Source organism: Hyla sarda, chromosome 9, assembly GCF_029499605.1.
Source record: "Hyla sarda isolate aHylSar1 chromosome 9, aHylSar1.hap1, whole genome shotgun sequence".
NCBI lineage: Eukaryota > Metazoa > Chordata > Amphibia > Anura > Hylidae > Hyla > Hyla sarda.
The window spans coordinates 163,399,478-163,421,230 of record NC_079197.1 but is presented as its reverse complement, the minus strand read 5'-3'; the positions used below and the strand labels follow the sequence as shown (position 1 = coordinate 163,421,230).

At 46.6% G+C, this 21,753-nt stretch overlaps 1 protein-coding gene across 1 annotated transcript in view; it reads left to right on the top strand.

The window, feature by feature from the left end:
- The first annotated feature begins 2,091 nt into the window (after positions 1-2,091).
- Positions 2,092-21,753, top strand: part of MDC1 (mediator of DNA damage checkpoint 1) — a 47,750-nt gene continuing 28,088 nt past the window's right edge. The window contains exons 1-6 of the mRNA XM_056540573.1: positions 2,092-2,174; positions 8,953-9,068; positions 9,856-10,305; positions 13,042-13,126; positions 15,372-17,116; positions 19,013-19,081. Of these exons, the coding sequence (XP_056396548.1) occupies positions 2,107-2,174; positions 8,953-9,068; positions 9,856-10,305; positions 13,042-13,126; positions 15,372-17,116; positions 19,013-19,081 (2,533 nt within the window). The 5' untranslated portion in view covers positions 2,092-2,106. The remainder of the gene's footprint in view (positions 2,175-8,952; positions 9,069-9,855; positions 10,306-13,041; positions 13,127-15,371; positions 17,117-19,012; positions 19,082-21,753) is intronic.

The window sequence follows — 21,753 nt, the reverse complement described above, 5'->3', positions numbered from 1 at the left end:
AGGATAGATATGAGGACGGGATATGAGGTTGGGATATGAGGATATATATGAGGACGGGATATGAGGAGATATGAGGATAGATATGAGGATATATATATGAAGACGGGATATGAGGAGGAGATATGAGGATAGATATGAGGATATATATATGAGGACGGGATATGAGGAGGAGATATGAGGATATATATATGAGGACGGGATATGAGGAGGAGATATGAGGATATATATATGAGGACGGGATATGAGGAGATATGAGGATATATATATGAGGACGGGATATGAGGAGGAGATATGAGGATATATATATGAGGACGGGATATGAGGAGGAGATATGAGGATATATATATGAGGACGGGATATGAGGAGGAGATATGAGGATATATATATGAGGACGGGATATGAGGAGGAGATATGAGGATATATATATGAGGACGGGATATGAGGAGGAGATATGAGGATATATATATGAGGACGGGATATGAGGAGGAGATATGAGGATATATATATGAGGACGGGATATGAGGAGGAGATATGAGGATATATATATGAGGACGGGATATGAGGAGGAGATATGAGGATATATATATGAGGACGGGATATGAGGTTGGGATATGAGGAGATATGAGGAGGAGATATGAGGCCATATATATGAGGACGGGATATGATGTTGGGATATGAGGATATATATGAGGACGGGATATGAGGAGGAGATATGAGGATATATATATGAGGACGGGATATGAGGAGGAGATATGAGGATATATATATGAGGACGGGATATGAGGAGGAGATATGAGGATATATATATGAGGACGGGATATGAGGAGGAGATATGAGGATATATATATGAGGACGGGATATGAGGAGGAGATATGAGGATATATATATGAGGACGGGATATGAGGAGGAGATATGAGGATATATATATGAGGACGGGATATGAGGAGGAGATATGAGGATATATATATGAGGACGGGATATGAGGAGGAGATATGAGGATATATATATGAGGACGGGATATGAGGAGGAGATATGAGGATATATATATGAGGACGGGATATGAGGAGGAGATATGAGGATATATATATGAGGACGGGATATGAGGTTGGGATATGAGGAGATATGAGGAGGAGATATGAGGCCATATATATGAGGACGGGATATGATGTTGGGATATGAGGATATATATGAGGACGGGATATGATGTTGGGATATGAGGATATATATGAGGACGGGATATGAGGAGATATGAGGATAGATATGAGGATATATATATGAGGACGGGATATGAGGAGGAGATATGAGGAGAGATATGAGGTTGGGATATGAGGATAATGGTGACATTGTTGTTTTTCCTTTCCCACATGATTTAGGTAGAATACCGGGTGACACCAGATACTCTGCTAGTGAAGGATAAAGAATACTGGTCACACGGCAGAAATGGTCACATTTTCAGAGCTGTACTTGCAAGCTGTGTTTCTCCATCTTTGTGACACTATAACTCCCAGCATGCCCTAAAAGTAATAGTCTATGATAGCATACTGATACTTGTGCCAACACACCAGAGCCTTCGGCTGTCCGGGCATGCTGGGAGTTGTAGTTTTACAAGAGCTGCAAGGCCACAGATACAGATCAGTGTTTTCCAACCAGGGAGCCTCCAGCTGTTGCAAAACTATAACTCCTAGCATGCCCGGACAGCCGAAGGCTGTCCGGGCATGCTGGGAGTTGTAGTTTTGCAACAGCTGGAGGCACCCTGGTTGGAAACAGTGATATAGATAATGAATGTACCCTGTATAAGTAAAACAAATTGTAACAATAAACAGGACCAAGCCGCCATTTGCACGGAGAACAATTAAATCCTTTCTCTTTCTCCTCAATCAAAATGGCCCCTGCACGGCGGACACAAATAACACACACAATTAACCCCTCTAGCGCGCGAAGCGACCGCAAGTCCTCACTGCGAACTTATAATTCGTCGGCCAATCGCGAGCTCCCATTTCGAGGAGCCGCGCCCACCGCCGTGACGTCAGGCATTTTTGAACGGGTTCCAAACACCGTGTGGGGAATGAGTGACAGGCGCCTCGGCCAATCAGGGGAGGGAAGCGGATGAGAAGTGGGCGTGGCCAGCGTGCTGAGTGCATTGGAAGCCGCGGGAGAGAGAGGCAGGAAGTGAGGTGTGGACATGTCTGCTTGTCTATACATTGTCTGTGCACATATATGTGTAGGTAACGCGCCGTGTGGACTGTGTGTGAATGGGGCCATGCGGTGTGTGCGGGCCGCCACCTCTGGCTTCTGGGCATGGAGTTTGGGCACTGAACAAAGTACAAGAGGCAGGAGTGTGCCAGGCTGGACGGAGAGGGGCGGGGTCACCGCTGCATATGCAAATTGGTATTTTGTGTATGAAATGTGACAGGACAGGGGAGTGGGGGGGTCTCATCTGTTGTCATAGGTGAAAAAAAGTTTGTGTGAAACTTTCCATAGAGTCAGGCTAAGGCAAAATGGCAGCTGGTAGAGGTAGGGCCACTGAAGTCACATGATGCCCTGTGCAGCCAATCAGATTGCTTAAAAAAAATTCCATTGAGATTCTGATTGGTGGCTTCAGGCCCCACCTCCAGTCCTAAACAAACAAACAAATATATGTATATGTATCCCCTGAAGGATGCAACCCTTTTTCACTTTAACCCCTTAAGGACCGGAGGTTTTTCCGTTTTTGCATTTTCGTTTTTTGCTCCTTGCCTTTAAAAAATCATAACTCTTTCAAATTTACACCTAAAAATCCATATGATGGCTTATTTTTTGCGCCACCAATTCTACTTTGTAATGACATCAGTCATTTTGCCCAAAAATCTATGGTGAAGCGGGAAAAAAAATCATTGTGCGACAAAATTGAAAAAAAAACGCTGTTTTGTAACTTTTGGGGGCTTCCGTTTCTACGTAGTACATTTTTCGGTAAAAATGACACCTGATATGTATTCTGTAGGTCCATACGATTAAAATGATCCCCTACTTATATAGGTTTGATTTTGTCGGACTTCTGGAAAAAATCATAACTACATGCAGGAAAATTTATACGTTTAAAATTGTCATCTTCTGACCCCTATAACTTTTTTATTTTTCCGTGTATGGGGCGGTATGAGGGCTCATTTTTTGCGCCGTGATCTGAAGTTTTTAACGGTACCATTTTTGCATTGATAGGACTCATTGATCACTTTTTATTCATTTTTAAATGATATAAAAAGTGACCAAAAATGCACTATTTTGGACTTTGGAATTTTTTTGCGCGCACGCCATTGACCGAGCGGTTTAATTAATGATATATTTTTATAATTCGGACATTTCCGCACGCGGTGATACCACATATGTTTATTTTAATTTTTATTTACACTGTGTTTTTTTTTTTATTGGAAAAGGGGGGTGATTCAAACTTTTAATAGGGGAGGAGTTAAATGATCTTTATTCACTTTTTTTTTTCACTTTTTTTGTGCAGTGTTATAGGTCCCATAGGGACCTATAACACTGCACACACTGATCATTATTATCCCATAGGGACCTATAACACTGCACACACTGATCATTGTCCCATAGGGACCTATAACACTGCACACACTGATCTTCTATGTTGATCACTGGTTTCTCATAAGAAACCAGTGATCAACGATTCTGCCGCATGACTGCTCATGCCTGGATCTCAGGCACTGAGCAGTCATTCGGCGATCGGACAGCGAGGAGGCAGGTAGGGGCCCTCCCGCTGTCCTGTCAGCTGTTCGGGATGTCGCGATTAGCCGCGGCTATCCCGAACAGCCCGACTGAGCTAGCCGGGAACTTTCACTTTCACTTTTAGCCGCGCGGCTCAGCTTTGAGCGCGCGGCTAAAGGGTTAATAGCGCGCGGCGCCGCGATCGGCGCTGCGCGCTATTAGAGGCGGGTCCCGGCTTCACTATGACGCCGGGCCCGCCATGATATGACGCGGGGTTACTGTGTAACCCCGCGTTATATCAGAAGAGCAGGACCAAGGACGTACCGGTACGTCCTTGGTCCTTAAGGGGTTAAGGACTGAGCCCTTTTTCGCAATTCTGACCACCGTCGCTTTACGAATTAATAACTCAAACGCTTTTTCCAAATATTCTGAGTGTTTTTTCGTGACCTATTCTACTTTACTTTGGTGGTAAATTTTCGGCGTTTCTTTCATCCTTTTTTGGTGTAAAAATCCCCAAATTTCATGAAAATATAGAAAATTTAGCATTTTTCTAACTTTTAAGCTCTCTACTTGTAAGGTAAATGGATATTCCCAATAAATTTTATTTTTATTCACAAATACAATATGTCCACTTTATGTTGGCGTCATAAAATGGAATATTTTTGCTTTTTGGAAAAAAAATTAGAGGGCTTCAAAGTAGAGCAGCACTTTTAAAAAAATTCATGAAAATTGCTAAATCTGAAGGGACAGATGTTACAGAACTACAACTCCCAGCATGCCTGGGCAGTCCAGGCATGCTGAGAGTTGTAGTTTGGCAACATCTGGAGGGCTACCCTTTGGGCACCACTGTAACAGTGGTCTCCAAACTGTGACCCTCCAGATGTTGCAAAACTACAACTCCCAGCTGGGAGTTGCAGTTTGGCCTTCCTAGTGGTTGCCACAGTAAAGATCGTTTTACTTTCACTTTCATTCCCCCTACCCCCCCACCGTCGTTTCTCTACCTGAGCCAGGATCCAGCAGTCTCCAGCGATGATCAAGGGTCCCCAGGCATCTTCTTCTCAGGTACCGGCCTCCATCTTCTCGGGGTGGGCAGAACGGGGGGGGTTGCCAGTTCTGACCAATGGCAGGGGATAGGAGTAGATCGCAGCACTGCGACCATGCTCTTATCCCTCAGGATAATCGGGGCTGTCACTGACTGCTCCGATCAGCCCTATTTTCCGGGTGATCGGGTCACCAGAGACCCGATCAGCCCGGAATAGCAGAAAATCGCATGTCTGAATTGACATGCGATTTTCTGCGATCGCCGACATGGGGAGGTCTCGGGACCCCCCTGGGCGATGTGCCGGGGTGCCTGCTAAATGATTTCAGCAGGCATCCAGGTCCGGTCCCCAACCAGCTAGCGGGGGGACCGGAATTCCCACGGGCGTATGCATACGCCCCACGTCCTTACGGACTCGGGTTGCAGGGCGTATCCATATGCACGGCGTCCTGAAGAGGTTAAATAGCAGCATGTTGAAGGTATTATTTATTTTTAATTTTTTTAAAGAAAATGTATCAGTTTTATCCTCTCATAGGGGGACATTGATCAATGTTGTTGTAAGGTAGTAAAGATTTTACCCCTGTTTGCTTGGTGCATTGTTTGCACAGTTTACCAAATAGGCGCACGGGACTTGATAAATTTCGCTCAATTATAGAAACCAGAGAGCTCAAGAGATTGGTTTAAAGGGGTATTCCAGGAAAAAAAAAATCTTTATTTATTTTTTTATATATTTATATCTATCTCGACTGGCTCCAGAAAGTTAAACAGATTTGTAAATTACTTCTATAAAAAAATCTTGATCCTTCCAATAATTATCAGCTGATGAAGTTGAGTTGTTCTTTTCTGTCTGACAACAGTGCTCTCTGCTGACTTCTCTGCTTGTCTCGGGAACTGCACAGAGTAGAAGAGGTTTGCTATGGGGATTTGCTTCTAAACTGGGCGGTTCCCGACACAGGTGTCATCAGAGAGGACTTAGACAGGAAAGCTTCAACTTCAGCAGCTCATAAGTACTGAAAGGATTACGATTTTTTTTTAAATAGAAGTAATTTACAAATTTGTTTAACTTTCTGGAGTCAGTTGATATATATATAAAAAAGTTTTTTCCTGGAATACCCCTTTTTAAGCTTTGTGCTCTGGCATCTGACACTTTTGTACGTGTCCTAATAGGTGGTGTAGGTTTCCGCAAAAAAAATTAGGCTTTGCGCAAAAAAAAAAAAAAAAAAAAAGACTTTTAAATTTAATTTGCGCAAATAAAAAATACGGCTCCACGGCAAAAAGTGGTGTACGGTGCACCAAACAGTAGGCGACTTTGAAAGATGTTCTACTTAAAATTGAACAAAAAAATGCTAATTTTCAGGGACATTTAGAACATTGAAGTGGTGTAAAGCCAATAATAAATGTCCCCCATAGACTTGTAGCTCAAATTAGAATTTTTTTATTTATTTTTTTATCAATTTTTCAATAGAAATCCACATGATAAAAAAAAAAAAAAAAAAAAAAAAAAATCACATGACCTGTAATGGAAAAAAGTAAACGCAGATAATAAAATGGCAAAGGAAAAAACCTATTGTAATACACTCTGGCTACTAGAGATGAGCGAACTTACAGTAAACTCGATTCGTCACGAACTTCTCGGCTCGGCAGTTGATGACTTATCCTGCATGAATAAGTTCAGCTTTCCGGTGCTCCGGTCGGCTGGAAAAGGTGGATACAGTCCTAGGAAAGAGTCTCCTAGGACTGTATCCACCTTTTCCAGCCCACGGGAGCACCTGAAAGCTGAACTAATTTATGCAGGAAAAGCATCAACTGCCGAGCCGAGAAGTTCGTGACGAATCGAATTTACTGTAAGTTCGCTCATCTCTACTGGCTACATTCAACTTAAAGGGGTACTCCGGTGCTCAGCGTTTGGAACAAACTGTTCCGAACACTGGAGCCGATGCCGGGAACTCATGACGTAATTGCCCCGCCCCCTTGATGCAAGTCTATAGCCCCTCCCCTTCATGACGTCACACCCCCACCCCCTCAATGCAAGTCTATGGGAGGGGGTGGGGCGTGATGCCCCACCCCCTCCCATAGACTTGCATTGAGGGGGTGGGGCGTGATGTCATGAAGGGGAGGGGCAGTTTGTTCCAGACTCTGAGTAGCGGAGTTCCCCTTTTAAAGGGGTATTCCGGGATGCAATTTCTTTTTTAACCTGCCCAGAATTTCGGCATTTAAAAAACTGAACATACCCCGGGGCCTCCGATATCCCACTACCAGTCCCTGTTGCGATCTTCTTCCTGCTTCTTGTGGTCGTCTCGTCACGCTGCGGCTCAGGAAGTAGACCGTGGCCGGGTCATCACTGCGCATGGCGATTAGCCGAGCAGCACAAGTCGACCACAAGAAGCAGGAAGAAGATTGCAGTGGAGGTCGGGAGCGGGATACCAAAATTATTGGGGAAGCGGTGGGAGGTGAGTCCAGTTTTTTTGTTTGCCGGTACTCCGCTGGAACTGGTGCCAGAAAGTTAAACAGATTTGTAAATTATTTCTATTTAAAAATATTAATCCTTCCAGTACTTATCAGCTGTTATATGCTCCACAGGATGTTCTTTTCTTTTTGAATTTCCTTTGTCTGACCACAGTGCTCTCTGCTGACACCTCTGTCCATTTTAGGAACTGTCCAGTGTAGAAACAAATCCCCATAGCAAACCTCTCCTGCTCTTGACAGTTCCTGACATGGACAGAGGTGTCAGCAGAGAGCACTGTGGTCAGGCAGAAAGGAAACTCATAAAGAAAAGAACTACCTGTGGCTCATACAGCAGCTGATAAGTACTGGAAGGATTAAGATTTATTAATAGAAGTCATTTACACATCTGTTTTAGCTTTCTGGCACCAGTTGATTTAAAAAATATATATATATTTTGCAGTGGAGTACCCCTTTAGTTCAGTAACATCACTGTTCACCTAATAGAGGAGCTCATAAGGGGGATGGTGGCGGTGAAGGCTTGGCCAGAGATTGTACGTGTCTGTGGGCAGTGCCAGGTCCTCGCTCTGTCTGGGTGCAGTGTACTGTGACTAACCATTAACCAGCAGACTATGTGAGGAATGTAACGGTGGATGGGGGCACAGTGCTGGGGGGGCTCAGTATTAGCTCAAGACTGTGATAGGTGTCCTTTACTATATAATGATGGGGGTTATGGTGTCCTTTACTATATAATGATGGGGGTTATAGTGTCCTCTACTATATAATGATGGGGGTTATAGTGTCCTCTACTATATAATGATGGGGGTTATAGTGTCCTCTACTATATAATGATGGGGGTTATAGTGTCCTTTACTATATAATGATGGGGGTTATAGTGTCCTCTACTATATAATGATGGGGGTTATAGTGTCCTCTACTATATAATGATGGGGGTTATAGTGTCCTTTACTATATAATGTTGGGGGTTATAGTGTCCTCTACTATATATAATATATATAATGATGGGGGTTATAGTGTCCTATTATATCATTTTGGGGGTTACAGTGTCCTCTACTGTATAAAGTTGGGTTTTTTAGTACTCTCTCCGAACTTTGTCCAAAGTATCTATATCTTTCTGAAGATGTGGTCTCCAGTACTGCGCACAATACTTCAAGTGAGGTCTCACCAGTGCTCTGTACAGCAGCATGAGAACTTCTCTCTACTGCTAATACCTCTCCCTATTCACCCATGAGCACTTACCTATCTACTGCTAATACCTCTCCCTATACACTCATTAGCACTTACCTCTCTACTGCTAATACCTGTCTCTATACACCCATGAGCACTTACCTCTCTACTGGTAATACCTCTCCATATACACACATGAGCACTTCCCTCTCTACTGCTAATACCTCTCCCTATACACCCATGAGCACTTCCCTCTCTACTGCTAATACCTCTCTCCATACAGCCATGAGCACTTCTCTCTATTGCTAATATCTCTCCCTATACATCCATGAGCACTTCACCCTCTACTGCTAATACATCACCCTATACACCCAATCATTCTTCTAGCATTTCCTGCTGCAGTATTACACGTCTGCCTATCCATTCCGATGGGGGACTTAGGACCCCTGATACTAAGATAACTGGGGGTCAAACCACCTGTAGATAGAAAAGTGTTTTTGGTGGGGCGACCCCTGCTGTTCACATTTGTAATTACCTTTATACCATCTGGGGTTGTTGATTCAGTCTGTAACTTTTTCGCCTTACAGTATGGATGCCACTCAGCGCCTTGACTACAGTGATGGTGAGGATGATACGGCAGTAAATAGAGACAGACCTGCGGGCAACCTGCATATGTTTGCTGGGATCCATGGACCAGCACGGGGTGAGTGTGACGTGTGCATGCTTGTCTACTGTTTGATAAGATATACAGTAAACACTTTATAGCGTGTTTCCCAACCAATATGTCCCCAGCTGTTGCAAAACTACAACTACCAGCATGCCTGGACAGCCGAAGGCTGTCCAGGCATGCTGGGAGTTGTAGTTTTGCAATAGCTGCAGAGAAACTGGTTGGGAAACACTGTCTTACAAATTAAAGGGGTACTCCGCCCCTAGACATCTTATCCCCTATTCAAAGGATAGGGGATAAGATGTCAGATCGCCGGGTCCCGCTGCTGGGGACCCCCGGGATCTACCATGCAGCACCCACCTTTAGCGGCTTCTGGAACCGCTGGAGGTCCTCAGGCTGAGTCCATCTCGACCACAAGGACGGAGCATAGTGACGTCACGCCTCCACCCCCGTGTGACGTCACGCTCCGCCCCCCTCAATGCAAGTCTATTGGAGGGGCGTGACGGCTGTCAGGCCCCCTCCCATAGGCTTGCATTGAGGGGGGGGGGAGCATGATGTCACACGGGGGCGGAGCTGTGACGTCACTATGCTCCGTCCCCGTGATCGCCAGTAATCAGACCCGGAGCGAACCCGCTCCGGAGACTGATTCTAACGGGGTGCGGCGTGGAAGATTACGGGGGTCTCCAGCGGCGGGACCCCCACTATCAGGCATCTTATCCCCTATCCTTTGGATAGGGGATAAGATGTCTTAGCGCCGGAGAACCCCTCTAAGAATTTTTCATGATCCGCCTGGTTACTATTTCATAATTCCCACTCTCTACAGATTTCCCCATTTACTACGGGCAGAATATCATTGGCCGTCATGCTAGCTGCGATATCACCCTGCCGGCGCAGTCCGTGTCCAAGAAACACGCCATCCTGCAAGTGAGAGGGGATTGTCACACCATATGTGACAAGGGCAGCCTCAACAAGACCCGACGTAGCAAGATAGCCCTGGCACCGGACGTACATTACGCCCTGGCTGATGGAGACTTCCTGCTGTTTGCCGACGTGGCTTGCCGATACACTGTGCATGACAAGGTAGAAGCAGAGACGACGGGTGTAGAGGAGAGCGAGGACGACTCTGTTATGGTTCCCCCTACTCAGGGAGCTCTGGCTATTGAAAAGACTCCAGGTGCTGCTATAAGGAGGATAGCACGGGGGGCTGTACTGGCCAGAGACTCTGGAGATGAGGATGAAGAGGAGGAAAGACAGACACGAAGGCACGAAGGAGGTACTGACTATGCTGGTTTATCAATTTTTATTTTTCTGTCTTTTGTTATATAAATATATTTTTCTTTTGCTTGTGTATTTGCAGTCTCTTTGTTGTCATGCTCTCTCATTCTTGCCGCACTTTCTTTCTTGCCGCTTTCTCTTGCCCATGCTCTCTCTTTTTTTGCTGTGCTCTCGTGTAGGGATCGACCGATTATTGGTTTGGCCGATATAATCGGCCGATAATCGCGATTTTGGACATTATCGGCATCGGCAATTACCTTGCCGATATGCAGTCCCCCGTCCCCCGGCCAGAGACGACCGTCGCTGCTGCCACCACATTGCCTCCCCCCCAACCTCAGACTACATACCACCGCCGCTGCCCCATTGCCTCCCCCCATCCTCTGCCCACATGCCTCTGCTCCATCGCCGCCCCCCCCCCCCCCCCCAATCCTCTGCCCACATACCACCGCCACCCCATTGCCTCCCCCCATCCTCGGTGTTATAATTACCTGTTCCCGGGGTCCGCGATCCTTCTGGCTCCTGCGCTGTTGCTGTGCGCTGCGTAATGACGAGTGACTTCCCCAACGCGACGTCACCGTCAGTGCGCACAGTGACAGCAAAGGACGCCGACGGAGCCAGAAGGATCGCGGACCCCAGGAACAGGTAATTATAAATCCGGGGATGGGGGGAGGCGATGGGGCGGCGGTATTTGGGCAGAGGATGGGGGGGGGGAGGCGATGGGGCAACTGTGGTGGTTAGACTCAGGACCCCAGGACAGGCAGGGGGAGAGAAGCAGGTGGCGGCAACGGTCTCTGGCCTGGCAAAAGCTGCTGCAGTTCATTGATTTAAAGCTCCCGCCTTAAATCATTGATCAGAAACGGCTTCTGCCCCGCCGCCGGGGGGGGGGGTTGAAATAGCCGATAACTTATACCGATATTCCTGTATAAGTTATGGGCTATCGGCTTCAAAGGTGACAGATTATCGGTATCGGCCCTAAAAAAACGATATCGGTCGATCCCTACTCTCGTGCCCTTTCTTTTTTTTTTTTTTTTTTTTGCTGTACTCTCTTGCCCTTGCTCTCTCTTTCTTGCCGCGCTCTCTTGCCTGTGCTTCCTCGTTTTTTCTCTCAATTATCCTTAAAGGGGTACTCCACTGGAAAACATTTTTTTTTTTTAAATCAACTGGTGCCAGAAAGTTGAACAGATTTGTAAATTACTTCTATTTAAGAATCTTAATCCTTCCAGTACTTATCAGCTGCTATATGCTCCACAGGAAATTATTTTCTTTTGAATTTCCTTTCTGTCTGACCAGATTGCTCTCTGCTGACACCTCTGTCCATGTCAGGAACTGTCCAGAGTACAAGAAAATCCCCATAGCAAACCTCTCCAGCTCTGGACAGTTCCTAAAATGGACAGAGGTGTCATCAGAGATCCCTGTGGTCAGGGAGAAAGGAAATTAAAAAAGAAAAGAACTTCCTGTAGAGAATATAACAGTTGATAAGTACTGGAAGGATTAAGATTTTTTAATAGAAGTAATTTACAAATCTGTTTTAACTTTCTGGCACCAGTTGATTTAAAGAACAAATGTTTTCCGGCGGAGTACCCCTTTAACCTTCTGTAGGCGAGGAGCGCTTCTATCTGGTCCAGAAGTATTTGGGGGGGGGGGGGGGGGGGAATAAATAAAAAGTTTTCACTATGGACAACTGATGGAATTCACTAGAATTGTGGGTAAATTGGATTTTCTCCATATGGATATAAAGTTTTCATCAGGAAAATATGCTTTTCCTGACAAACCCCACTTTTTCACAAAAAGGGGCAAAGCTTAAAGGGGTTCTCCACCATAAGATGATTTTAGTAGGTACCTGGCAGACAGTAATGGACATGCTTAGGAAGGATCTGTGCTTGTCTTGGGGATAAATGGCTATGTTGTGAGATTACCATAACACTGTGGCTAGCTTTTTTGAACTGGGTATTTCCTGTCTAAGTTTTTTTTCTTTTTTGACTACACATCCCATAATTCTATTTTCCTCCCTCCTACACATCAGCCACTCCACCCATTGAAACACAAATGAGCTGCATCCATTCAAAAGGCCTGTGGTTTTCAATCAGGGTGCCTACAGCTGTTGCATTAGTTGCAGATTGATCTCTCTCCCACCAAGCGATCGCTCCACCCATCGAAGCAGACAGGCTCCCTGTCATCAGCTGACTAGTGATGTCAGGTCTCGGCCGCATTGCAAGCTGGGAAAAATCTGAGACAACAGTCATTTTGTATGCTGTTAAAAATAAATATTGTTGTGAAAATCACATAAGAATTGTGAGAAAACCGTCACACACAGGTACAGACACTATATTATGGACAACACTAACTTTACAGCCCCTGTAGCGTAGTCAAATAAGAAAAATTCCTGGAATACCCCTTTAATGCATGAAGACTCTTTGCGGTGCATACACCAACACATTTCCAGTTTTTTGCCGCATATTTTCCTTACGTTTCAGTGATTCTTGAACATCATAATAACTTTGCATTGTCTGTCACACACCATGTGAAAAGTGAGAAGGCCAGCGCAAAGAAAATAGAAACCGTGTCTTCTCTGCAGTTCTTGACCTTTAAAGTAAAAGAATGTTTCCAAAAATAGTTACAAAGCACCAATATGTGTACTGAGAAGTATCACGTTGTACATATATGGGTATCTGGTAGTGTTTTCGTTTGCAAAACATAGAGGTGACAAACATTTATTTTGCTTCTATCATTGCAGGTTGTGGATCCTTCAAGGACAGTTTTAAGTCCTCAAGTACAGGAGCCGTTTTCCCACCTGATGCCGACACCATTGTGCCTGAAAGGTGAGACTTGTTCCAAAACTGAAGCAAAACCGATTTGTTCAGGAAGTAGTTAGATGATGGTAACATAAGGGTGGATACACATCACTATTTGTGCCTCCGAGTTTGCATATCCTTGTCCGGAGTGGCTTGGACCCCATTCAATCCAGCAAGTGTCTATGTTAAAGCGCAACTGTCATGAACCTGGGGCTATGTAACCTACACACAGCCTTTGTATTGTGTGCAGATTGTGTCTACAGTAGTGTTTTTACCTTAGATCTCTCTGCTTTTATCACCCCAAAAAACGTTTTTGATAGCAGCTGCACACAGTCGGATAGGCGTGGTGCGCTATGCCCCGTCGCCGCCACGCCTTTCCCCTGTAAATCAGCGCTGGGACCGCTGTGGTCAATAATACAGACCCCAGAATCATCACCCACCATAATACAGACCCCAGAATCATCACCCACCATAATACAGACCCCAGAATCACCACCCACCATAATACAGACCCCAGAATCACTGCCCACCATAATACAGACCCCAGAATCACCACCCACCATAATACAGACCCCAGAATCATCACCCACCATAATACAGACCCCAGAATCACCACCCACCATAATACAGACCCCAGAATCAGTCCCCACCATAATACAGACCCCAGAATCATCACCCACCATAACACAGACCCCAGAATCATCACCCACCATAATACAGACCCCAGAATCACCACCCACCATAATACAGACCCCAGAATCACCACCCACCATAATACAGACCCCAGAATCAGTCCCCACCATAATACAGACCCCAGAATCAGTCCCCACCATAATACAGACCCCAGAATCAGTCCCCACCATCATACAGACCCCAGAATCAGTCCCCACCATAATACAGACCCCAGAATCACCACCCACCATAATACAGACCCCAGAATCAGTCCCCACCATAATACAGACCCCAGAATCACCACCCACCATAATACAGACCCCAGAATCAGTCCCCACCATAATGCAGACCCCAGAATCACCACCCACCATAATACAGACCCCAGAATCACCACCCACCATAATACAGACCCCAGAATCACCACCCACCATAATACAGACCCCAGAATCAGACCTCATCACAATACAGACCCCAGAATCAGACCCCACCATAATACAGACCCCAGAATCACCACCCACCATAATACAGACCCCAGAATCAGACCTCATCACAATACAGACCCCAGAATCAGACCCCACCATAATACAGACCCCAGAATCAGACCTCATCACAATACAGACCCCAGAATCAGACCCCACCATAATACAGACCCAGAATCACCGCCCACCATAATACAGACCCCAGAATCAGACCTCATCACAATACAGACCCCAGAATCAGACCCCACCATAATACAGACCCAGAATCACCGCCCACCATAATACAGACCCCACTATAATACAGACCCCAGAATCAGACCCCACCATAATACAGACCCCAGAATCAGACCCCACCATAATACAGACCCCAGAATCACCACCCACCATAATACAGACCCAGAATCACCGCCCACCATAATACTGTGACACCAGTCGGCACTCCCTTGCGTGCCACTCAAATGCGCCCCGCGTGCCATGAGTGCTGATCCCTGCTCTAGGGGCCAATCTCCTAATAGAAATTCAAATCACCCTTATTTAACAATTTTTCAAATAAAACAATGTAAATATATATATATATTTGATATCGCTTATGCGAAATAGTCCAAACTATTAAAATATTGGGGGAGATTTATCAAAACCTGTGCAGAGGTAAAGTTGCCCAGTTGCCCATAGCAACCAATCAGATCACTTCTTTCATTGTTAACAAGGCCTCTGAAAAATGATAGCAGTGATCTGATTGGTTGCTCTGGGCAACTTTTCCTTTGCACAGGTTTTGATAAATCTCCCCCATTATGCTTATGGCCCTGCATGATGAACACAAAAATGCAAATAAAAACAAACAAACCGCTGAATTGCTGTTTTTTTTTGTCATTTGTAAGGAATAATGCCCTTTTTATAGAGCAACCGAAATATCCTGTTTTGGAGAACCCTTTTTAGAAAGGTCTCAAACAATGAATGTAGGGGCTCCACACCTTTCTTTCTTCTCCGACAGAAAACGTTTTTAAATCTTTTTTGGGAGTATTAAGAAGCCTGAATAACATGAACTATAATATACAATGAACTATAATATAATAAGAAATAATGATATTTTTTAACTTAATTTTTTTAATTTTTTTTTTTAGTGATGAGGAAATTGATACATCCACATCAGAGACACATCTTCCTACACTAAATCCACCATCTGATAGCGATACAGACACCTCAAGAAGAAGCTCCTTCGTACCTTGTTCACAGAACATCTCCACACCGGTAGTTCTTAAGGATCAGTCCAAACTCATTGCAAGGACGTTGACTGTTGTAGACAAGGAAGAAATGGAACCCGGGAAACCATCAGATGCTGAAATAAAGCTGAGGTTGGAAGTAGAGGAATGTAAGAAGAACCAAGAAGCAATGGTGGAGTCCACATCTGGTGGTATAGTGCCTGTACCTCATGTAGAGCTTATAAGTACAATAGGTGACAATGTGAAGAAAGAGCCGGAGTGTGAAAAGTTGTTGCAAGATGATGCATTAAACAAGCCATCTTCTGAAGGTAAACCAGTGAGTAGTCCGTGTGGTGAAGATGAGAATGTGGCATCCCCAAGAAGTGAGACTCTTCTGGAGGCCACAAGTGAGTCAAAGCCCAAAATTGATGCTTCCATGCAGCACAACAATGAACAACTTTCAGACACGGGTGTAAAACCGAAAGAAGAGAATGTTAGCGCAGACATGGAGTCAGATATTTCAGAAGATTCAACTAAATCTGGAATAGATGTTAAAACAGAAGAAACATCTGGAATCCAAAGCAACAGGACTGGAGAAGACAGCAATGGTGGAGCCTTGGGATCAGGTGGAGCCGAATTCCACATGGACGGTGACACTGATGATGATGAAGATGAAGCAGTGACTACAGGACCTGATCTGGAGAAGGCCCAAACGCATCATGTTTCCGAAATGAAGGAATCTGAGAACAATGAGAAATCTGTTACTGGTGGAAATGGAGGTGGCTCAGACAGCGATACTGATGTTGAGGATGACCTGAATGTCATGAAGTCTAAGAGTGATGATGAAGTGAACAAAACAAAGGATGAACCCAGTAAAGGTGAAGGGACCGCTGGATTTGGTATAGACAGTGACACTGATGATGATGATGTTGTAGACATTCCCAAGCCGGCTGAGAGCAATGCCGAACTGGACTCTAAAAGTAACACTGAAGAGAAGAAAGAAGAATTCCACGCGGACAGTGACACAGATGTGGAGGAAGATGTGTCCACTGCTGAAGTGAAGGAAACTGAGCCGGAATCCTCTAAGGAGAGCGGAAAGGAAACCAAAGATGTATTCAACTTAGACAGTGACACAGACGTGGATGAAGAGGACGATGTCTCCAGCAGAGACGTGACGCATGGACCACAAGACTCTTCAGCAAGCGCAAATGTCAAAGAGGCGACAGGCGTGGATAGCGGCACAGATGTGGATGAAGATGACCAGATACCTGGTGGGTCAAGTGTTGCCCTGGAAAAAAATTCAACTGATGAACCAAAGGTGGTGGCCAAAGAGGCATCTGCACTACATGTGGATAGTGATACAGATGTGGATGATGATGATGTTGCACCTGAAGGCACCACTCACAACGACAGTGCTAAGACAGGCTCAGATGTGACTAAGGCTGCCGAACTGCACTTGGATAGTGACACAGATGTGGAAGAGGGTGATGCAGAAGAAGCTAAAGTGGACCCCAGTAGCGTTCTGGAAAATGCAGGTGAAGATCGGAAATCTTTATCTTCACCCAATGAGACCGCCGCAGTATCTGAAATCTCTACTGAACAAAGTAAAAATCTACCTGCGCAAATCGGAACGGAGGATGATGAGACTCAGAAGTCGGAATCTGAAAGTAAGTTTCTATTCCTGTCAGTGAACTGTAAATGTAATGGAATCCGATACTAGTAGAAGGAGGGGAGCCCGGCACCGCTGTCCGTAATCAGCCCAGACTGGGATGTGAGACACCAGCACTGTAACCTGGGAGGCTTCCCGCGGGGGCACTACAAATGGGACAAGCAATAGCACACAGTTCAAGAAAAAAGTAGATGCACTCACCCGGGTTTTCTGCTGGCAGGAATCTTTATTCACTTGCAATAAAATAGTACAGCGGGGAGACGCAGAGGAGCGGCCTGGCAGCGACAGACTGTTTCCTGCGCTCCAAGCGCATTTCCTTGGGCTGCCGATCGGGTAGAGCGGGTACACAGGCTGTCGATCGGGTAGAGCAGGTAGATGCAGAGGAGCAGCCTCGCAGCGACAGACTGTTTCCTGCACTCCAAGCGCATTTCCTTGGGCTGCCGATCGGGTAGAGCGGGTACACAGGCTGTCGATCGGGTAGAGCAGGTAGATGCAGAGGAGCAGCCTCGCAGCGACAGACTGTTTCCTGCACTCCAAGCGCATTTCCTTGGGCTGCCGATCGGGTAGAGCGGGTACACAGGCTGTCGATCGGGTAGAGCAGGTAGATGCAGAGGAGCAGCCTTGCAGCGACAGACTGTTTCCTGCGCTCCAAGAGCACTTCCTCGGGCTGCCGATTGGGTAGAGCGGGTACACAGGCTGTCGATCGGGTAGAGCAGGTAGATGCAGAGGAGCAGCCTTGCAGCGACAGACTGTTTCCTGCGCTCCAAGCGCACTTCCTCGGGCTGTCGATCGGGTAGAGCAGGTAGATGCAGAGGAGCAGCCTCGCAGCGACAGACTGTTTCCTGCACTCCAAGCGCATTTCCTTGGGCTGCCGATCGGGTAGAGCGGGTACACAGGCTGTCGATCGGGTAGAGCAGGTAGATGCAGAGGAGCAGCCTTGCAGCGACAGACTGTTTCCTGCGCTCCAAGAGCACTTCCTCGGGCTGCCGATTGGGTAGAGCGGGTACACAGGCTGTCGATCGGGTAGGGCAGGTAGATGCAGAGGAGCAGCCTTGAAGCGACAGACTGTTTCCTGCGCTCCAAGAGCACTTCCTCGGGCTGCCTATCGGCAGCCCGAGGAAGTGCGCTTGGAGCGCAGGAAACAGTCTGTCGCTGCGAGGCTGCTCCTCCTGCGTCTACCCGCTGTACTATTTTATTGCAAGTGAATAAAGATTCCTGCCAGCAGAAAATCCGGGTGAGTGCATCTACTTTTTTTTTCTTGAACTGTGCGTAAATGTAATGGGCGAATATCCAGAGTCCGGTGGTAGGGGGGGGGGCAAACCAGCTCAGCTGCTTGAGGGAAACCCGTACAGTCTGTGGTTCTCTGCATTGCTGGCAGAGCCCACAGTGATATTGATTTAGAGAGCTGGAGGGGCATCCCCCACTTCTGAAAAGGCGGCAGCACTAGTATACAGCTCCTTGAAAATGGCACATAGCGCCAACTAGTGGAAAACTTTATGGATGTGATGTAAATGCTGGAGTTAAATGTGTGGCATGGGATACAGGTTTAATGAATTATTCAGTGTTAATGTGCTCTAGTGTTTCTTGTAACTTTTAACACTTTGTGACTGAAAAAAAAACTCCCTTCAAAACGCCAAATATAAAGCTGACTACGTGTTTTGAGAGTAAAGCTGAAATGTGTTGTCTTCATGCGGAGCTGAATTTTCCTCTCCCATAGGAGTCCTGCTCCACCGTGCCCATCAACTGATCCCTATTGCTTGTTCCTATTTCCTCTTATTTTTCTCCCACTTATTTTTTTTTTTTACATAGGAGATAAAATATTCTAATGATCTTTATTCATTATCATTTAATAATTGCGTTTACATAAGATCTTTGTGTTTTCTTTTGATAACAGGCATTGACTTGGATATGATGCCCACACAGTGCTTCCTGGAACCCCAAGAAGAAGAGTCAGAATTACAAGGTACAAGATTTTTTTGGAATGGAGAAACTCGGAAAACGTATTCCTTTAAGTTTCACAGGGGTGTAATTGGGACGCAGGATAAAGCGAGACCGTATCAGGAGATATTTACTAGGGATCGACCGATTATCGGCCGATAATCACGATTTTGGGCATTATCGGTATCGGCAATTACCTTGCCGATAAGCCGATAATGCCCCGCACCGCCCCCACCGCACCGCGACTGCCCCCCGACCCACCGCACCGCGTCGCACCCCCCACCGTAGTGCTGGGCGGTATACTGGTATGAACCGGATACCGTTTTATTTTTTTTCTCCCACGGTATGGATTTTTGCCCATACCGCTATACCTGTCAGGCCCCTCCCCCACCCTCCGAGTCAATAAAAAAAATTAAACTTTGGCGGTGCCATAGGCCGCCACCCGCTTCTCTCCCCCTGCCTGTCCGGGGGTCCTGAGACCTATCACCGCCACCGCTCGCCGCACCGCGCCTAGGGTGTCCATCCCAGAACCCTGACTCACCTTCCCAGTTGCTGCAGGGACCGTCCGGGCCATCCATCCTTCCTGTAGTGTCCGGCGGCATTCCGGGTGGAGGGTGAACAGGTTCGGGCTGTCCTTCTCCGGGGGTCCTCTTCTCCACTCCGGGCAGGCTCCGGCCTAGTACGCTGCATAGACGCCGCTACGCCATGACATCGGGTGCGTCGCTGCGCAGCGGCGTCTATGCAGCGTTACTAGGCCGGAGCCTGCCCGGAGTGGAGAAGAGGATCCCCGGAGAAGGACAGCCCGGACCGGTTCACCCTCCACCCGGAATGCCACCGGACACTACAGGAACGATGGATGACCCGGACCACCCTCCTCGGACGGTCCCTGCAGCAACTGGGAAGGTGAGTCAGGGTTCTGGGATGGACAGGGGTCTGTATAATATACTATACCTACAGTAGGCCCTCCAGCTGTTGCAAAACTGCCAACAGCTGTCCGGGCATGCTGGGAGTAGTAGTTTTGCAACAGCTGGAGGCACCCCTAGGCGCGGTGCGGCGCGGCGGGGGGAGCGGTGGCGGTGATAGGTCTCAGTACCCCCGGACAGGCAGGGGGAGAGAAGCGGGTGGTGGCGGCGGCAGCCTATGGCACCGCAAAAGCCACTGCAGTGCATTGATTTAAAGCGCCCGCTTTAAATCAATGATCTGCAGCGGTGTCGCGGGGGGATAAATAGCCGATAACTTATACCGGAATATCAGTATAAGTTATAGGCTATCGGCCCTAACCTCCACCGATTATCGGTATCGGCCCTAAAAAAGATATCGGTCGATCCCTAATATTTACCACTCGCCATAGTAGATTAATATGTTTTCTCCACCTCCTTCCACTGATCCATAGTAAGCGCAGGCACGTCTACTTCCCACGTCAAGAGAGCAGCAGCAAATGGGCTAGGCCCAATGGACTGCAAAAGAGCATAGGCCTGAGTGAGTGGCTTGGAGAGGTCCGCAGTGCCCAAGAACGGCTCCACCTTAGAAAATTAAAGGTGCCAAATTGCACTCTAACCGCATGTGTCCCAACTGGAGATACAAGGGAGGGGGGGGGGGGAGGAGAAAGCATTTCGGGGGATAAACATTTAGATTGCACATCACAGAACAGAAATTTTTGATCCACACCAAATTTAATCCCATGTCTACCCCAGAAGCTGGCAGTCGGCAAATCACGATAATGGGGAAAGTGTACATCTGCCCACAAGGGAGCTCTGAGAGAGACAGTGGATTGTGGGAGGCACCTAGACACCACAGACCAAACTCCAGCCACTGGTTCTAATAGGACCAAGGAAAGTGGAAGCAGAGGAAAATCATTACAGTGTGCTGGTGTGCCTCACATAAGATCCCATTAAGGCTCCAGACAAGGCTGTTGCTGTGTTAAGGGATCCAGATCTGTTCACCAGGCAGCATTGACCAACTGGGATGCAAGGAAATAGTTATACAGATTAGGAACCGCAAAACCGCCTTGACACTTTGGCGCCTGGAGAAGAGCTAGACTGAGTCTAGGAGGTTTGCCCTGCCATCAGAAGGATCTCGGCACACCATCTAATCTTTTGGGGGGAAAAAACACTTGGATATAACAGGCGATAGATGGAATAGGTACAAAAATCAGGGAGGTAAATCATTTTAAAAATGTTCACCCCACCTGCCAGGGACGAAGGGAGAATAGACCAGGATAGAAGCCAGGCTCCAGTATTGGCCAGGAGGTGGTCTAAATTAAAGAGGAGATAGTCAGCCAGCAAGGGCTGTCACTTCAACACCTAAGGATCACAACTGGTTGACTACTTGTAAGATAACTGGACGGGAAGAGGGCAACTGAGACCTAGTAGAAAGGGGCATTAAGCAGGACTTGGCCCTGAGAGCCGTAAATTAGCCAAAAAGAGCAAGTAAGCCTCAGGGGCACATTGAGGAACCCTTGGTTGGGCCCCTGAGTAAGTCACCCTTGGTGAGTGAACACATGGGGGCCGTTTCTGAGCTGACGTGTACCTACCACGTGATGTATTCTTATGATTATCGGTATAAGTTATCGGCTATCAGTCTCAAAGTTCACAGATTATCGGTATCGGCCCTAAAAAATCAATATCGGTCGATCCCTAATACACATTCTTTGTTGATTTATGTGATTCAATAAAACTACCTATTGTATCCTTGGTG